Consider the following 17,509-nt stretch of genomic DNA (forward strand, 5'->3'; position numbering starts at 1 on the left):
CGGTTGAGCGTCCGACTTCAGCCAGGTCACGATCTCACGGTCCGTGAGTTCGAGCCCCGCGTCGGGCTCTGGGCTGATGGCTCAGAGCCTGGAGCCTGTTTCCGATTGTGTCTCCCTCTCTCTCTGCCCCTCCCCCGTTCATGCTCTGTCTCTCTCTGTCCCAAAAATAAAATAAAAACGTTGAAAAAAAAAATTAAAAAAAAAAAAATCAAACTTGTTCAGACTGTCTTTATTAAACTAGTCTGAGTCCCATTGAGAAAGTTCTATTTTCATTTTTTTCCAGTTTTATTGATATAATTGACACACAGTACTGTTTAAGGTGTACATAATGACTTAACTATACAGTGAAATGAATACCACAGTTCACATCCAAAAAGAAAGTGGTTCTTTACCAGAGATAAAGTAGTTACTTCATCAGAGAAAATGTAATATAAATAATTGTTTAAGAAGGTACCGGAAGACTAAACAGGTAAGAAGACAGGGACTACCATGATTTAGACCTTTCAGGAATGAAGGGTTACCCAACCAGATGAAGAACTCTGATCAGCTGAGATCTCTGCTTGGGGTGGGGGTTAGGCAGGTAGTGGTGGTAGGACCGGGTAGAAGAGACAAAGGTTAATAACAAACACAACTATCTCATAGTATCATGTTTATATTTGTGTCACTGAATAGGAGAACACTTATTTCTTCAGAATTAGGAGAATGGCCATCTCAGATTATTAACAATACTCTAAGTCCTAGGCTCTGGGTTAACTGTTAGATATTTATTTTTTAAATTTAATTTGTTTGAGAGGCAGAGTGAGCAGGGGAAGGTCAGAAAGAATCCCAAGCAGCCTGTGGGTGGAGCCTGATGCAGGGCTCGAACTCAAGAACCCTGAGTTCATGACCTGAGCCCAAACCAAGAGTAGGACACTTAACCAACTGAGCCACCCAGGTGCCACAACTTTGTTAGATATTTTAAAAGGCAGTGTTTCTGAACAGCATTCAGTATAGACACAGTGGCAGCTCAGGGTCCTTACCCGTCAATATCTCAGTTTTAGGGCTTTACAGGGTAGCATGTTGGGACTTCAACAGAAACTTAGGAGACAGGCTCCCAAGAAGGGACGCTGGTACCCAGATAAAAAAGTAATGCCAACTTAAGTGGGGAGCTTCTGAAGTATAATATTTGGTGGTAGGTAGGTCATGGAGCCTTGACTATAGGGAAGTCCATCCATTTTGAAACAGGGCTTGTCATCAGTTTGAGTACAGAGGATAGTGTTTATCCAGCAGGAGACCCAAGTAAATGACCTGGGGACCAAGGCTCTGGTCTTGGGGAAAACAAGCTCAAATCAGTAAGGATACAGAGACAGGCTGCTATTTGGTAGACCCGGGTATCTAGGAACCCACCAGGGAACACAAGGTAGTCTTAGGGACAAAGAATAAATATAGCCCTTAGTAAATCCATCTACTCCATATACTAGCAGAGTACTGTCAGCTGGGTTCTCAATGGCTGAAGAATATGACTGGGTTGACCCTACACCAGGTCTTTAGTACTTATCACGAGATGTGTTTGGTGAAGGCAGGGACCTAGAGTTGTTCCTTTGGTAAAATTGGCATTATCATGTCTTTTTCTGTTCATCTGACAGACACCAAATAATTTTGTTAGGGTGATATATTACTGGCCTGGTGAGTAGTAGATGATATCTCTAAGGTGTATATATAGCAACTGGGCAGAAATGAATGGGAAGAAAATGAGGGAAGGTAAATGGGTGAAGCCAAGTAGTCAGAAAATGTGAAATTTCCAGTAACTTTATCCATGGAGACTTACTGGAGATATTTTAGAATTTTCAGGACTGAAATAATTCAAAGCCAGAGCACTGGGAGTTTCCCACCTATGGTATATCTTTAAGAGAGGGTAAGATTGGGTATCAGATTTCTGACTTAGTGAGATTATGGACATTGATCTAACACCCACAAGATTAAAAAATTTACTCAGGGAAATCATAATGATAATAATTCTGTCTTTAGAATTTCTGGACAAATCAACCTTCAAATGCTATAGTTCACTAATCTTTAAGGTTAAAAAAAAAAATCACTTAATTTAAATAAGGACAATTCTGACCAAATTGGATAGCTTGCATCAGTAAGAAAGTTTATTGAAATTCATTAGTGAATGAGAATAGAAAGTTTTTTTTTTTTTTTTTCCATTAAAGAACACTTTCTGGTAAAGTGAAAAGAAATACAGAAACCACAAAACACCTTTTAGACACCTTATTTTCAAGGAGTGAACCTATTTCCATTGACCATTAAGACTGAAGTGTTTTCTTGGAGCTTTTGTTTTTCATGCACCTGTACATAATGGTCTGTGTGAAGGGAGACTCTTTCCTCTTGATGCGGCTTAATAGTAGTGTTTCTTGGTTTCTGATTCAACCATTGATGAAAGGACTCTACCATCAGGTGCCACCTCTTCAATAATCGTCTTGATTACTCTGGTTTTGTTAGTATCTGTACATGAATCACAGGGGAAAAAAACAATTTAGACTAAATAATTTGTGGGGCTTCTTACTAATTAATCAAAATTTTTAAAAGAAAAGTACACTAAACTAAAAAAAGAAAGAAAATCCTATTTTTTTGTTTGTTTTTTACATCCGAATAGTATTTAAGCTACAGCATCTTGCACCAGGTTATTTTTCGTTCAAGATGGATGTCAAGAGTATAGTTTGCTAAAAAAAAAAAAAAAAAAAAAAAATCCAAGCGGAAATCTCTAAGATTTTAATTTTTTAGAAAGCTTTAAAAAGCAACAAAATCATCACGGAAAGTTAAAACTAATTCTGATTACCCCAGCTAGTTTCTGCTGACCTTGGTCCCTTGGAAGAGGGTTCCCCGACGGACCCAGAAGACGAGGACTTGTGCCCGCCGGAGCTGCCGCCACCGTAGCCGCCGCCGCTGGAACTGCCGCCGTGGCCACCGCCGCCGCCGGAGCTGCCGCCGCCGTAACCACCCCCGTGACTTCCGCCAGAGCTACCGCCGTGGCCGCTACCGCCGTGGCCGCCACCGCTGGAACTTCCGCCGCCGTAGCCGCCGCCGTAGCCGCCACCGCCGCCGGAACTTCCGCCGTAGCCGCCGCCGGAACTTCCGCCGCCGCGCCCGCCGCCGTAGCCGCCGCCGCCGCCGGAACTACCGGGAGTGAGGGTTATGTTCGGTTAACTCTAACTTTGAAAAATGGTGGGTCGCCTTCTAGGTTATCGTTACTTTAAAAATAAGCAAAACGTGTTTCGAGAGGGGGAAAAAAAATACCTGTCGAATATGGATTCTCAGACCCACTAACGAACAGTTTTATGTGCACACAACTTTCAGAATCAAATCCATGGGAAACTCAGGCTGTGGTTGCATAAGCCTTTCTCTGTACTCTGCCTTCCCCCTTCTCCTCCGTTTCGCCCATCCTCCGGCACTTTGGGTTTTGGAAAAGCCCGGCGATTTAGAACACCGAATAAGACCAATTGGGATAATTCTAAGATTTTTATAATTTACCTTCCTTCTCCTTCTAGTAGGCTGCGGTAGGTTTGAATTTCATTCTCCAGTCGGATCTTAATATCCAGGAGCTGTTGGTACTCAGCATTCTGGCACTCGGTTTCAGCTCGAATCTGTTGCAGTTGTTCCTCCAGAGAGGAGATCTGGGCCTGAATCTGGGAGAGCTGCATACAGTAGCGACCTTCTGTTTCTGCCAAGGAGGCTTCCAGGGATTGTTTCTGGAAAGAGGAGAGAATGTACGGTGGCTTAGCGACTTCTTTGTTTAATTGAGTACAGTGAAGATTATTTAATAATTATTTAATGATAATATTTAATCTTTAATAATAAGACATCAAATAGAAGAATAAAGGAAATGAATAGAATTTGTGTTTTATGTTTAATGGCAACATTTTAACTTCACGTTTAGAGCAGGGCCCCTAAGACTTTTCTCCCATTAACAAAGAGCTCCAATTTTATTTCTACCTTCGTACTCTTTCTTTTTTTCTTGTGGTGCATATTCTTTTTTTTTTTTTTTTTTTTATTAAAAAAAATTTTTTTTTCAACGTTTATTTTTGGGACAGAGAGAGACAGAGCATGAACGGGGGAGGGGCAGAGGGAGAGGGAGACACAGAATCGGAAACAGGCTCCAGGCTCCGAGCCATCAGCCCAGAGCCTGACGCGGGGCTCGAACTCACGGACCGCGAGATCGTGACCTGGCTGAAGTCAGACGCTTAACCGACTGCGCCACCCAGGCGCCCCTCTTGTGGTGCATATTCTTAATGTGAGCGTGAAACTTTGTGTGTTAAAGTTGAAGTTATTTCAAGAGAGAATTACAAACATACCAGGGCTAGTTGGGACTGTAGTTCGATTTCCAGACCTTGAACCGTGCGTCTCAATTCAGTAATCTCCGATTTGTGGCTGGACATTTGTTCGATGTTACTATTGATTTCCGTAGTGAGTTCTTTGCTCTAGAGTATTAACAACAGGGGAAAAGATGAGAAAATTCTGAAATGATAACCAAACGTCCGTTGGCCCCACTATGAAGGAAGACGAATTAACCTTTTCGTTGAACCAGGCTTCAGCGTCTTTGCGGTTTTGTTCAGCAAGTTGTTCATACTGGTTTCTCATGTTATTCAGAAGTTCAGTCAGATCGACACCTGGGGCAGCATTCATTTCTACATTTACATCACCAGTGGACACATTTTGAAGGTCTTTCATTTCCTGTTAGAGGAACAGAAAAATTTAATGATTGTATCATGACCACATGACCCCCCCCCCTTTTATTTTTGGCTGGGGGACATATAACTTTTTGCATCACCTCTTCATGATTCTTCTTCAGGTAGGCCAGCTCTTCAGTCAGGCTCTCTATCTGCATCTCCAGGTCAGCCTTGGTCAGGGTCAGTTCATCCAGCACCCTGCGCAGGCCATTGATGTCAGCCTCCACACTCTGGCGCAGGGTGACCTCGTTCTCATACCTGAAACAAGCATGGTACAAATACTGGATATAATTTACACATGGGAGATGTTCCTGGGCTGAGACTGTTTTAGAAGCAAATACGGAGTTGGCTTCATGTGGCAACATTTATTGTGTACTAATTCATATGGGGATAGAGGGATATTAGTGGGTTAATGCAAGGAAGCTTAGCAATTTACTTTAAAATGCATTTTCTTCTTTTAATATTGCCAAGAAGGTAATATTGAAATTGAAAAATTTTCGGACAGCTCCAATACTGTTTAACTTTGAATGAATTCAAGAAAATGTAAATGCTATTGTAGGTGTCCAAAGTCACTGTTAAAAACAACTCCTGTATTTGTTGTGACTGTGTTGTACCATGTTTACTTAGCTTACTTTAATCTGAAGTCATCAGCTGCCAGCCTGGCATTGTCGATCTGAAGCAGGATGTTGGCATTATCAGTTGTCAGATTGAGGATCTGGAGGGAGAGGCAAAGAAATCAGATACAGATACGCCATTATAAAACCAGGTGGCATAGATAGATAAGCTGCATTTTTATGTTCTCGTACAAAATCCTGGGGGGATTTTTTTTATCTTAAATATAAAATATTGCAGGGTTACTCATATACTTAAATTTGAGTCATTTGTTCTCTCAAAGTTTCTATACATATCTACTTCTGTATCATCTTTTTCTGAAAACTAACTGCAATTATATAGCTGTGTTCTTGCACAGCTCCCCTCTCCCCCCTCCCATTTTATACTGTGTGATTTCCATGTATTTCAGTGAGCTTTTGACTGACTCATACCTTTTGGTTTAACTTGTTTTAAATATACATTCTAAATGAATACACTCTGGGCTGACACACAGTAGGTACAATTCACAAATTCTCCCAGAGGCAAACAGTATCCCATTTTCATACTGGAGAATTCATGTTACTTGTAATGTTGGTAATGGATTTTTTTTTTTATTATCAATCTGAATACTGTCTTGTTCTGATTGATTTAATAATTCTTTCAGTTCCGATATTTGTAAATGACCTAGTATTTTAACTATGAACTCATACACTCATTTAAACATAAAAAAATTCTCAGTAATCCATCGTCTGATAAGGTATACAACACACATTGAAGATTTCAATGACCATATCCTCACAAATATTTACCTTTGAGGAGACTGGATTATTTTTGGAAGCGAGAAAGTAACGGTAGGCAAACACAGTGAATAGCTACATTGTAGTTAATGTAAGTGTCACATATCTGAGTTACATGGATAAAAAATAGGCTTAAAGTTGGATTTTTAAGATGCACCTTACCTGATTTTTAAGATCATCGATGGTTTGGTAGTATTTGCTGTAGTCACGAGGTTCTCTCTGGCCTAAGCCGCCATGCTTTTCATACCACTCTTTGATTTTGCCTTCTAGCTCATAGTTTGATTCTTCCAGAGCCCGCACTTTGTCCAAGTAGGAAGCCAGGCGGTCATTCAGATTCTGCATGGTTACTTTTTCATTTCCGGAGAGAAGGCCACCATCTCCTCCAAATCCACCCCCAAAGCCTCCAAAACTGCCTCCACTGAAGCCACCACCACCAAAGCTGCCCCCTCCAAAGCTGCCTCCTCCATAGCCCCCACCAAAGCTGCTGCTTCCATAGCCTCCACCAAAGCCTCCTCCACCAAAGCCTCCTCCGCCAAAGCCTCCTCCTAATCCTCCATAGCCACCTGATGAGCCCCCAAAGCAGCCTCCACCAGAGCTCCCACGACTAAAAGAACCACCACTGAACCCCCCTGAGCTAAATCCTCCACCAATGGAGCCTTTGCTGCTTGAAATTCTGAAGGATGACCCTCCTCCTCCTCCTCCTCCCCCCCCACTGCGGGAGGAAGAGTACTGCTTGCTTGAGCTGTATCGAACAGACATGGTGATGCTGTTTAGCTCAGGGAGTGCTTGCTACCAAGGACAGTGACAAGCCTTTATACACTGAGAGGGTGTGTCCCACATGTGTTAGAGTTTGCTTACTTGCATGGTTTTCTTTTTGCCAATTTAGCATCTTTACTTATGATTGCATAAATTATCGTTGGTAATAACCAATTCCAATATGTATGGTTTTGAATTTGCCCTAAGAACAAACAGGAGTTTTGCTGTGTTGAAATTGAAAATGGGTGTAGTTCAGATGAGCTTATGTTTCATTACGCTTTTTTACCTTTTGAAGAATATTGAGCAACTTAAATCCAGTTTTTTCTCAGTACTAATTTAGTTACACAGAATGTTTGCGAAGTTTGGAAAAAGAATTTTAGCTACAAAATTATTGCTGAAGATCTTTCAAATTCATGTTTTAAATAGTTTTAATTAATTGGAAAAAAAAACTAACATAATGTCATGCTCTAATGGGGATCTTGTAGAAAATTGCAAGCAAACCAAAAAGAAAAGAAAAAAATGTGCTAAGCAGTTTAATTAGTGTTCAAAAGATGCCACATATGAAAAATTAAAGCCATAAAAAAACCAAATTGGTAAGTGTGTGTGTGTGTGTGTGTGTGTGTGTGTGTGTGTAGTGTTTGTAGGGAATCTTTTATTTTTTTATTTATTTTTTTTTTAAATTTTTTTTTTTCCAACGTTTATTTATTTTTGGGACAGAGAGAGACAGAGCATGAACGGGGGAGGGGCAGAGACAGAGGGAGACACAGAATCGGAAACAGGCTCCAGGCTCTGAGCCATCAGCCCAGAGCCCCACGCGGGGCTCGAACTCACGGAGCGCGAGATCGTGACCTGGCTGAAGTCGGACGCTTAACCAACTGCGCCACCCAGGCGCCCCAGGAAATCTTTTAATTTATTTGGAGAATGAAAGCATAGTGGTACTTTGCTTAGAGAGTTGGAAGTGAGTAATGACTTAGGAATCTGCTAATTTAATGGTGCTATTCTTTTTAACCTTATATATATTTTTAAGTTTATTTTGAGAGCGAGAAAGCTCATATGAATGTGTGAGCAGGGGAGGGGCTGAGAGAGAGAGAGAGAGAGAGAGAATCCCAAGCAGGCTTCATGCTGACAGCACGGAGCCCAACACAGGGCTCAATACCACAAACCGCAAGATCACGACCTGAGCTGAAACCATGAGCTGGACGCTTAACTGAGCCACCCAGGCACCCTTTCTTTTTAACCTAAAAAAAAAAAATCCTGAAGTGATTCTGGATTTTATTGATTTTTAAATTCATCATAGTGAAGGCTCATTTGAAGACCATAATGCAGAAATCCTTAGCACAATATATGAAAAACTAACCTCCATTACTTTCTTTACTCTAAATTTGATTGATCCCCAAAGGGAGAGCTTAGTTATGTTGTAATTGTGATTAAAAATTTGCTTACAGGAATATAAATCCAGATTAGAGAATGTTACTTGCTCCAAAAATTATGATCTGGACTGTGAACATATGTTTCCAAGCTAGATTCTGTTTCTCAAAAAAAATTTTTTTTTTCCTTGGATACACTGTGTATAGAATTTGGTGTAACAGTTTGTCTAGTGGAGTATTTAATTGGGACTTTAATACATGGTATAAAATTATTTTTCATCTACCCGTAGGCTATGACAATGCTGTTGTTCAAAAATATATTCATGTGTATTACACACACACACATATTTTATAATTAAACAGTGCCATTTGTGATCCTGTGATTTTATAATCTGTGAAACAAGCTGCTGAAATAGGGATGGTGGTTATCTCTAGTGTATGAAAGAGGAAGTTGAAGCTGAGAGAGGTTATGATTTCACCTAACGAAATGAAATAGGTGGTTGAACTGAGATTAGAAACTTAGTGTTTTGATGCCTGACTTTTGGCTCTTTCCTACGCTACCATTGTGTCTATGTACTCTCTACTGTGGTTGGTCTGATAGGATCCAATGCCTCTCTTTCTCACCATAAACTTCTCCACGTGGGGAAAAAACAAAACAAAACAAAAAGTCCTTGGAAGCATGAAAATGTTGAGATGAGAGGGTATTTGGCACATGCTCTTCTTTTACGAATTGCTTTTTCCTATTAGATGTACAGCTGGACAGCCTATGAAAACTGTAGAAATAGTTTCTTCAGGGAAGGGGAATGTGGCTGGGAGTGTTAGTGTAGAGCTGATTGTCAGGGGTTACGGTTATTACCCAGCACGTTGTGGTTCCACCAACTTGTTAGCACATGTAAGTGGGGCAGTAGCTAAAAGAAATAATGAAACCCAACCATGGGAATTGATCCTTGAGGAAGATAGCAGGCGGTAGAGGAAGGCTGTAAAAATCAGGATAGAGAAAACAAAAAACCATTCCAGTAAGTTCAGAGCGGATGTTGAAGCCTTGATATTAATGAAAGCGATTTGGAAAGAAACCATTTTAATTAAAGAGAGATTCTGGTAGATTTTACCTGCCATTATTATGAATTTTGGATCTTGATCTTACCAGTTTTGCTTCAGTATTAGCTTTTACTTTTTTTTTTTTCACCCTGGTGGAGAAATATAAAATTTAAATCTATTTTCAGTTATTTAACCGGTGCAAGTGGTATGAAGAAATCTGTTACAATCATATTAAAGAATATGTGAAAGGAAACCTGTGCGTAAAAGTACACGGGGACAAATACATGTATAGAGACTCTTCTAATACCAACTATAATATTTAAACCACCTTTAACTAAATCTATTATCGAAGGCTGCTTATTAACCTGTATATTGTAGAAATTGATTTGTGTTTATTTGCACTGTCATTTGTTGAAATCCGCCTTTGGCATGAGTGACGTTACAGAGGTGCCATGTAACTATTCTATAGCTAAATGGGATGAAAATTTACAGACTGTCATTTCTAATCTTGGCACCGTATATACTTGATTGCCATAATCCACTGTAACTGTAATTTCGTTGTTTTCTATTTTTATTGTGTCTCTGTGGGGCATTGATAGGTATTTAGAAGATAGATGAGTGAGATTCAGCTCTTGCCCTTAACGATTTTACTAATCCTTACAATCTAATTGAGGAGACAAAACAAACATTATCAACCTAAGCACCATATGAATGGTAAATGAAGTGAAAAGGAGGTGGGGTGGGGAAAAGGAGTTAACATTTCTAAACATCTACTATGTTCTAGAGGGTTTAGTCTCCTGTAATCCTCCCCAATTTCTCTCTGATTGGTATTACATACCTCATTTTATAGCTGGAAAAAAAAAAAAAAGTGAAGCTTTAGAAAGCTTTAGGAATTGCCCAGAGTAGCATAGGTAGTTTATGCTAGAGCCTGGTTTTGAATCAGCTTCAAAGATGATCCTGTTTTCATGACAGGATCTGTCGTGAAAGACTGTCGCTGTAAGACTGATGAGCAAGGAGTCTTGTTGGAATAGGGTCATCTGACAAAGTTTCATGTGCCAGTGGAATTTAAGCTGAGTCTTGCAAAGGATGGGGAGGATTCTTCCATGCATGCAGCAGCAGAGAGAGGACCTTTCTGGGAAGTGGGGACTATGAAAATGCCAAACAGGTGGAGACTCTTAATGGGCCAGTTTGGCTAGATCAGATCATCTATATTTATTAATTTCTCTTAACAGATTTTATTTGGTACCTGCAATATTCCCTGGGGATACATAGGTGACTAAGACAAATCCTGCCACTTAGGGAATTTGCACTCTACTTGGAGAGACAAGCAAACATACCCACAAGTTGGAGATTCTAATATAGGGTACTCTGGGCTACACTTGAGGCATGACCAGGGTGTTGAGGTAGTGCAGGGAGGGGTTCTAACAGTCTGGTGTGTGTGTGTGTGTGTGTGTGTGTGTGTGTGTGTGTGTGTGTGTGTGCGCGCGCGCGCACGCGTGCGATGTGCATGAGGGCACAATGAAAGAAAAATGAAGTTTTGAGAAATTAGTTTGTTTTAAGATAGGAATTTGAAGTAGTACCAGGATATTCACGTAAAAATGTCTTAGCACTTAGACTCCTAGGACTACAGTTCAGGAGGCAGATTAGAGCAGCAGATACGTTCAAGATAGGTAAGATCCCTAAGGGAAGGAATTGAGAAAGAAATGAGTGAAGGTCTAAGCCTGAACTTTGACGGATGTCCACTTTAGGGGCTGGGAAGAAGAGCTAGAGACTAGAGAATAATACTGAGAAGGAGGGCACTTATGATTTGGGAAAGAGGAAGAAGGAACTTGGAAGCCAAGGGAGGAGGGAACCCAGATAAGTAGGCTGGTCACCAGAAAGAGAGATCAAGGAGAAAGGAGATTGAAGAGAAAGTTGATTTGGCAGTTAGGAACCACTGGCGTCCTTCCACAGGGGAGGTTTAGTGGAATTGTAGTAGGGTAATCTACAATATATACAATATATATTGTATATACAATATACAATATACAATATATACCCAATATTAGATTTGGCCACTTTGCTTACTGTATTTTGTTTTCATGTAGTCCAGTGTATTAATTTCCTCTTTAATTGCTTCTGGATTTGCAGTCATGGTTAAGGCGGGTATACACTATTCTCATGAGTTTAGTTTGGCTGGGGCTCTTGAAACATGTTGCTTCAGCTTTGTTATCAACTTGACTTGTCGCACTGTTGGGATTTTTGGACCTTTCCTATTCCTTGTTTTTCTTCAAGTAAAATTCTCTTTTGAAGTTTCTATTTGAAAATTCTATTTGCAAGTTTCTTTCTCTGATTAATTGAGATACAATGAGTAATTTAAGTAGTTACAGAAAGAGGACTCTGGTAGTGCAGATTATGTCTCAAGATGGCAGGATTGATGAGCTAAATGTTTAAAGTTTTCCATTGTTTATCACAGAAAGTTTGAAAGTTAGACATATTTTGCTTGACTGGTCTGTGACTGTGTGCAAACTGCTGAATGTGCCTTTATGATTACCACCCACAGAGTCAAAGCCAAATGGAAAATTGTACAACTGTGTAGTGGATTTGGTACCCTCCTCCCAGCCGACTGAGGATTTAGGCAATAATTAGTAATTAGCGAAGATATTCATAAGGCCCATGACTTCTCATTGCAAAACATCTAAAATTCAGTGCTTTAAAATCTGCAGACACTCCCATATCATGCAATTTTTCTGAAACTTCTGGGATTGCACTGTGATAGAAGCCACAAAAATGTGGAAATTACATGAAGGCTTTTCAGTTAATATAGCAGATGGTTAAGTGAGTGGGCTCTGGAGCCAGACTGCCAGGGTTACAGCCCACACCCCACCACTCACTGTGTGTTGTCTTGGTTTCCTCATTTCTTAATTGAAAAAAAATGTTTATTTATTTTTGAAGGAGAGACGGAGTGTCAGCGGGGGTGGGGCAGAGAGAGAGGGAGACACAGAATTGAAAGCAGGTGTCAGAAGCAGTCTCCAGGCTCTGGGCTGTCAGCACAGAGCCCACACAGGGCTCTAACTCACAAACTGTGAGATCATGCCCCGAGCCGAAGTCGGATGCTTAACTGACTGAGCCACCAAGATGCCCCCCGGTTTCCTCATTTCTCAAAAAGGAATGATAATTTTGCTTACTCTGCAGTGTTGCAGTGGTAGTTGAATGAGTTAGTTAAATATTAAGCATTTAGAACAGTGCCTGACATACATAGAACAAGTGCTTAAGATGTTTATTGGTGTTACAATTCCTGTGATCAGTATCTTAGAGCCTAAGCCACTGTCTAACCCACAGTAGGCCGGAAAAATATGAGTGAAAGGATAAGGTTAGAGGATGGAAAATGGCTGGTGAGGAGGAGAAAATGGCAGGGGAGGAGGGTAGGCAAAGGAAAGATGTGCTTTACTGTTAACTTTGTGATAAAGTTTGCCATCTGTTTTTCTCTAAATGATGTGTGATTTTTTTTTTGAAGTTTATTTATTTTGAGAGAGAGAGAGTGTGTGTGTGTGTGTGTGTGTGTGTGCATGTGGTGGAGGGGCAGGGAAAGAGGTAGAGAGGATCCCAAGCAGGCTCTGCACTGTCAGCGGGGAGCCCGATGAGGGGCCCAAACTCACCAACCTGGGTGCTTCACTGACTAAGCCACCCGGGTGCCCCTGTGCTTTCATTTTTAACTTCATTCTTTTCTTTATCTCCTATATCCACCAAATCCCCAATTTTGTCACTTTTTTTTTTTTTAAATCTTAGCTGATGTTTTTCTTTCTTTCTGTCTGGTCCCACTGCAACTGCCCTAATCCAGGCTTTCCGCACTTCTGTCACTAGCTCCTGAAGACATTTTCTTGGCTCAGTGCTATGTCACTTAAGATCTTTCCTGTTCCCTGCTGCAGGATTACTGTTCTTGACAAAGTATTGTCATGACTCCATCAGTGTACTCGAGCACCTATTATGGATTTCTCTTGTGGATGGATGAAGTCTTCTCAACAGCTTTGCCTGACTCTGTCTGTTCATCTTCATGCTCCCTGCGGTGCATAAGGGTGGTGGAGTGGAAGGAGAGCTGCATTCTCCTCATGAAGTAATTATGTGGCCCTGGGCAAGACACTCAGCCTCTCTGTGTCTCATTTTACTACCCTATAAAATATGGGTAATACTGTAGGTTTCCCCTGCTGTTTGAAAGTAGAGTGTTCCTGTAAAGCAAAGAAGCAGTTACCATTAATTTATATGGAAAATTTTGAGCATCCCCCAAGTCCTCAAAATAACTTCTTTTAGGCTTTTCTGATACCCTGGGACACATCTTGCTAACTGATGCACAGAATACATGGAGATAAAGCCCACACGCTCACAGACACAGTTGAAAGCTATGGCTGATAGATGCTGAGATGCTGAATGTCGTTCTCAGGGGAGGAGCTTGGTGGGGCCATTCTTGCTACCTCTATAATGGCTCACTGCAGGAAACGCTTGGTGCTATTTTCGCTGTTTGCCTATTTTTCACAAAAGTGAAAATCTCTTTGGATTTTTTCCAGTTAATGAGAACAGGTACTAATGTAAGTCTTTTGTAAAAGCAAAATGGCATCAAGGTGAACTTCCAAAAAGCGGGGGATGCGTGTACTCATAAATATTACAATATGTATAATCACGATCCAATGAAAAAATGTATTAGCATTTCCGTGAAAAATTCTTTAATGATCAGCAAGCCTTTTTTTTTTTTTTTAATCCTGGCCAAGACATTATGCTTTATCCCTGAATTTAAGGCCTTTGTTGCTCTTGTTTTGAAATGTCCGTCTTTCACTTTGCTAGTTACTCAAATCATGCTACCTCAACTCGAAGCTCTGGCTTAGATGTCCTCTCCTTCATGAGGTTTCTCACCATTAATGTAAGTCACGTCTGTCTGTCTCTTTCAGTTCCTGTGTGTGTAATCTAGTGTTTTATAATATGCTGTGCTATCATTGTTCCTAGTGAGATGAGGCCTTTAAGTCCCTTTAGAGAAGGGAGGGTGCTGTATACCCGGTCTGTACCTGACAGATACTTACTGTTCTCTGAATGTTTTCATATCACCTTAGTGCCTTTTCCTACTTTCTTTTCTTGCCTTTATTTTGTTCTCTAAGCTCTTTTTTGGCAGTGGTGCAAGTTCAAAATTTAAATAAAGGCCAGTTGAAGACAACTAATTTCACTTTAAAGTAACTTATAATACTTTTAGATGTGAGAATGTTGCATAAGAATGATAAGAAATCTAATATTCTGCACAGGAGTTTTAAGGTATATTAAAATATATAAAGATATATACCTTGGACTTTGTATATACGCTTTATATATTTAAAAAAAACATTTTGGCCCTCACTTTTTCCGCTTCATTAAAGGTCCCCTTTTTGGTTTTGGATCTGTTGTGATGATCTTGATACTGGCAAACTCCTAAAATATATCTGTACTTCTAACACTTCAATCTGTTTATTAGGATAGTTGGCTATTTTAGTTGGTTTTCTAGTTAGAAAGCACATGAGTTTGGTGTAACTTAAGGATTAAATGTTATGTGACTTGGCCTTTATGTTTCGTTAGCATGTCATAGGTTTCTTCCTTTCGATTGAGTTGACTTCATTCTCTTTTTTTTTTTTTTTTTTTTTTTTTTAAATTTTTTTTTTCAACGTTTATTTATTTTTGGGACAGAGAGAGACAGAGCATGAACAGGGGAGGAGCAGAGAGAGAGGGAGACACAGAATCGGAAACAGGCTCCAGGCTCTGAGCCATCAGCCCAGAGCCCGACGCGGGGCTCGAACTCACGGACTGCGAGATCGTGACCTGGCTGAAGTCGGACGCTTAACCGACTGCGCCACCCAGGCGCCCCGAGTTGACTTCATTCTATGAAAACAATTAGCTGCATTAGGAGGTGTGAAACTATGAATCACCTGCATTAGGAGGAGAATTTACTGATGTAGAGCAGAAAACAGAACGATAATATCCCTTTGAGTTTTCATAAAAAGTAGTAAAAGTGAAAGTACCAGCCAACCAGCCAAGCTCTACAAACTACACTCTTAAGATATTAAAACAACTTTGTCAAAAATAGTGGCTGTTTTTTGCCCTCACTCCTAAATCCAAGAAAATTCCTTTAGGTCCAATTGTGGTTGTTAATCAAAATCGATCCTCTCAAAGATGTGTGGTAATGGGAGAAAGTAATTTATGAAATCTTGTTAATTTTTACTTAGGGAATGTGGGCAGATCTAAAAAGAGTAGACAAAATTTTGATTTCCACATGGTACATATAGAGGTTAAAGAATAATAAAAGCGGCAATCCCCCACTCTAGTAACTTTAAATGAATATATATAATGTGCTTAAATTAAGAAAAAAATCTTACGAGTTAATCTCTTAATTTTATTGCCTAGAGATTTTTAAAATACTTTAAAGAATCAGCTTGTCAGTTTTATAACAAGTTGACAATAGCTCGGTGTCCAGATCACGTGTGTGTGTGTGTGTGTGTGTGTGTGTGTGTGTGTGTGTGTGGTGGGAATGGTAAGGAATAGATTGAAACAATTATTAAAATGAAACACATAATTGCAATGGAGAAAATTTACTGTAACTATTCTGTGGCCTCCCTCTACAAAGTTGATGAGAGATAATGCCCAAAGAACACTAATTTCTTGGATTAAATTTATTAAATAAATATGAAAGTAACCTTTGCAAAGTCAGTCCTCAGATAATTAGAGCTTATTGAGACTTATTCTATGTTCCAGGGCCCGTGCCAAACACTGGACCTGAATTTTTGTCTCATCAAATCCTGACAGCAATTGTACGAGGTAGCTTTTTTTTTTAACTGAAAAATTAAGTAGCTTGCTCAAAATTGTTCAATAGAAGGACTCAGCTGTGATTTGAGTACAGATCTAGCTTGAGAACTTTTAACACGGTGAGTGAGCTAAAAGTCTCTGGAAGTGATCCAGAATTGTATTTTGCAGTCATGTGACTTAGAAAATGAACAAGAACATGAGGGGTTCTGTTTTCTTTCTCAGATCAGGTAAGCCTTTTTAAAAATCATTTCATTTGTGATGAAAAACAGACTGGGACATGAATTCTGCTCCTGGAGGGGTCAGACTTGTAGGTTTTATCCGTACCCAGGCTAGACTGTGTCCTGACTTTCTCAGGGTCCTTCCTGCTTGGGTTTCTGGAGGTCCCTAAGTCTTGGGCGTGATGGTCCTCAGCTCCAGACCAGTCGTTAAAATAACAAATCGGAGCAATTAGGCACCATGCATAATTGCCACACTAATCCTTTTATTATGCTGGCTTTTCTAGACAGAGCTAAACCCTTTATGGAGATTAACTGCTTTTCGTAAGGTTTTTACTCTAAATCTTGAACAAATGGTGTATTATCTGAATTAATTTGATAGTAAACTGTGACTTGGAAGGGTTCTGTTGCTTTGGGATTTTCCAACTTTCATAACCCAAAAGCTACCAGAATTTTTGGTGTCTCACTAATATTTCCTGTGTTGATCATTTTGGTTAAAATGTGGAGTGAAGGTTAGACTTGTCTAGTCCTTAAGCTTAGATATAAATGAGTTCTCTAGTCCTAAAACTTAGATATAAAAAAGATACAACTTAAGATGTTGTGTTTTCTTTACTTTTTTTTTTTTTTTTTTTTGACATTTGGAATATAAATGCTGCAATCTAAAAGTGATCTGGGGCTCCTGGGTGGCTCAGTGGGTTAGGGAACTGACTCTTCATTTCTCACGGGTTGTGAGATCGAGCCCTGCCTTGGGCCCCCTGCTGAGAGCACAGAGTCTGCTTGGGATTCTGTCCCTCTCTCTTTGTCCCTCCCCCCACTTGCAGGTATGCACTCTCACCCAAATAAATAAATAAATAAGATCTAGTACAATATGATAACTGTTGTAACAGTCACACTGATAGCCATCAGGTTGCTCTAAGCACAAGAATATTATGAAGAGCAAGAACTTTCATCATTAACATTTATTTAACATTTACTCTGTGCCAGACACTGTTAAGGGCTTTATGCACATTTTCTCATGGAACAACCCTGTATGGCAGATACTATTCTTAAACCCTTTTTAAAAACATGGAGGAGGAAACTGAAGCTTACAATGCTTGTGTGTCGGGCATAGGGTGGTACAGCTAATACACTGGTGTCTGAGCCAGAATTGAAACCAGTTCTGTCTTCTCTAGCTCCCCCACCTTTGACACTCTTAACCACCACCTTTCACTGTCAGATGTTTAATTAAATGCTGCTTTGTGGTTTCA

At 40.0% G+C, this 17,509-nt stretch overlaps 1 protein-coding gene and 1 long non-coding RNA gene across 13 annotated transcripts in view; one reads left to right on the forward strand and one right to left on the reverse strand.

Annotated features, from left to right (window-relative positions):
• Positions 1–2,110: 2,110 nt before the first annotated feature.
• On the reverse strand, positions 2,111–6,899 carry KRT10 (keratin 10). Of its 2 annotated transcripts, none has more exons than XM_086687266.1 (8): positions 6,257–6,899; positions 5,339–5,421; positions 4,808–4,964; positions 4,549–4,710; positions 4,332–4,457; positions 3,511–3,728; positions 2,819–3,156; positions 2,111–2,484 (listed from the first exon to the last, which is right to left on the reverse strand). In XM_086687266.1, the coding sequence occupies exons 1-8, from the start codon at positions 6,851–6,853 to the stop codon at positions 2,378–2,380; spliced, it is 1,788 nt and encodes a 595-aa protein (XP_086543392.1). In that variant the 5' UTR covers positions 6,854–6,899; the 3' UTR covers positions 2,111–2,377. The 2 variants fall into 2 exon arrangements, with proteins under 2 accessions (XP_086543392.1, XP_086543393.1); XM_086687267.1 differs by having other exon boundaries at positions 2,839–3,156; positions 6,257–6,898.
• LOC147574350 (uncharacterized) overlaps positions 3,101–17,509 on the forward strand; it is a 280,815-nt gene continuing 266,406 nt past the window's right edge. For 8 of the 11 annotated variants that reach the window (XR_015244162.1, XR_015244163.1, XR_015244154.1 and 5 more), the window contains exon 1: positions 3,101–3,204. This is a non-coding gene — a long non-coding RNA (uncharacterized LOC147574350). Of the gene's footprint in view, positions 3,205–14,070; positions 14,147–15,996; positions 16,060–17,509 lie in introns of all 11 variants that reach the window. The other 3 variants (XR_015244156.1, XR_015244157.1, XR_015244159.1) reach the window with 3 other exon arrangements.

The sequence above is a fragment of the Puma concolor genome, chromosome E1 (genome assembly GCF_028749965.1).
Source record: "Puma concolor isolate L17-30 chromosome E1, mPumCon1.1.hap2, whole genome shotgun sequence".
Lineage (NCBI taxonomy): Eukaryota > Metazoa > Chordata > Mammalia > Carnivora > Felidae > Puma > Puma concolor.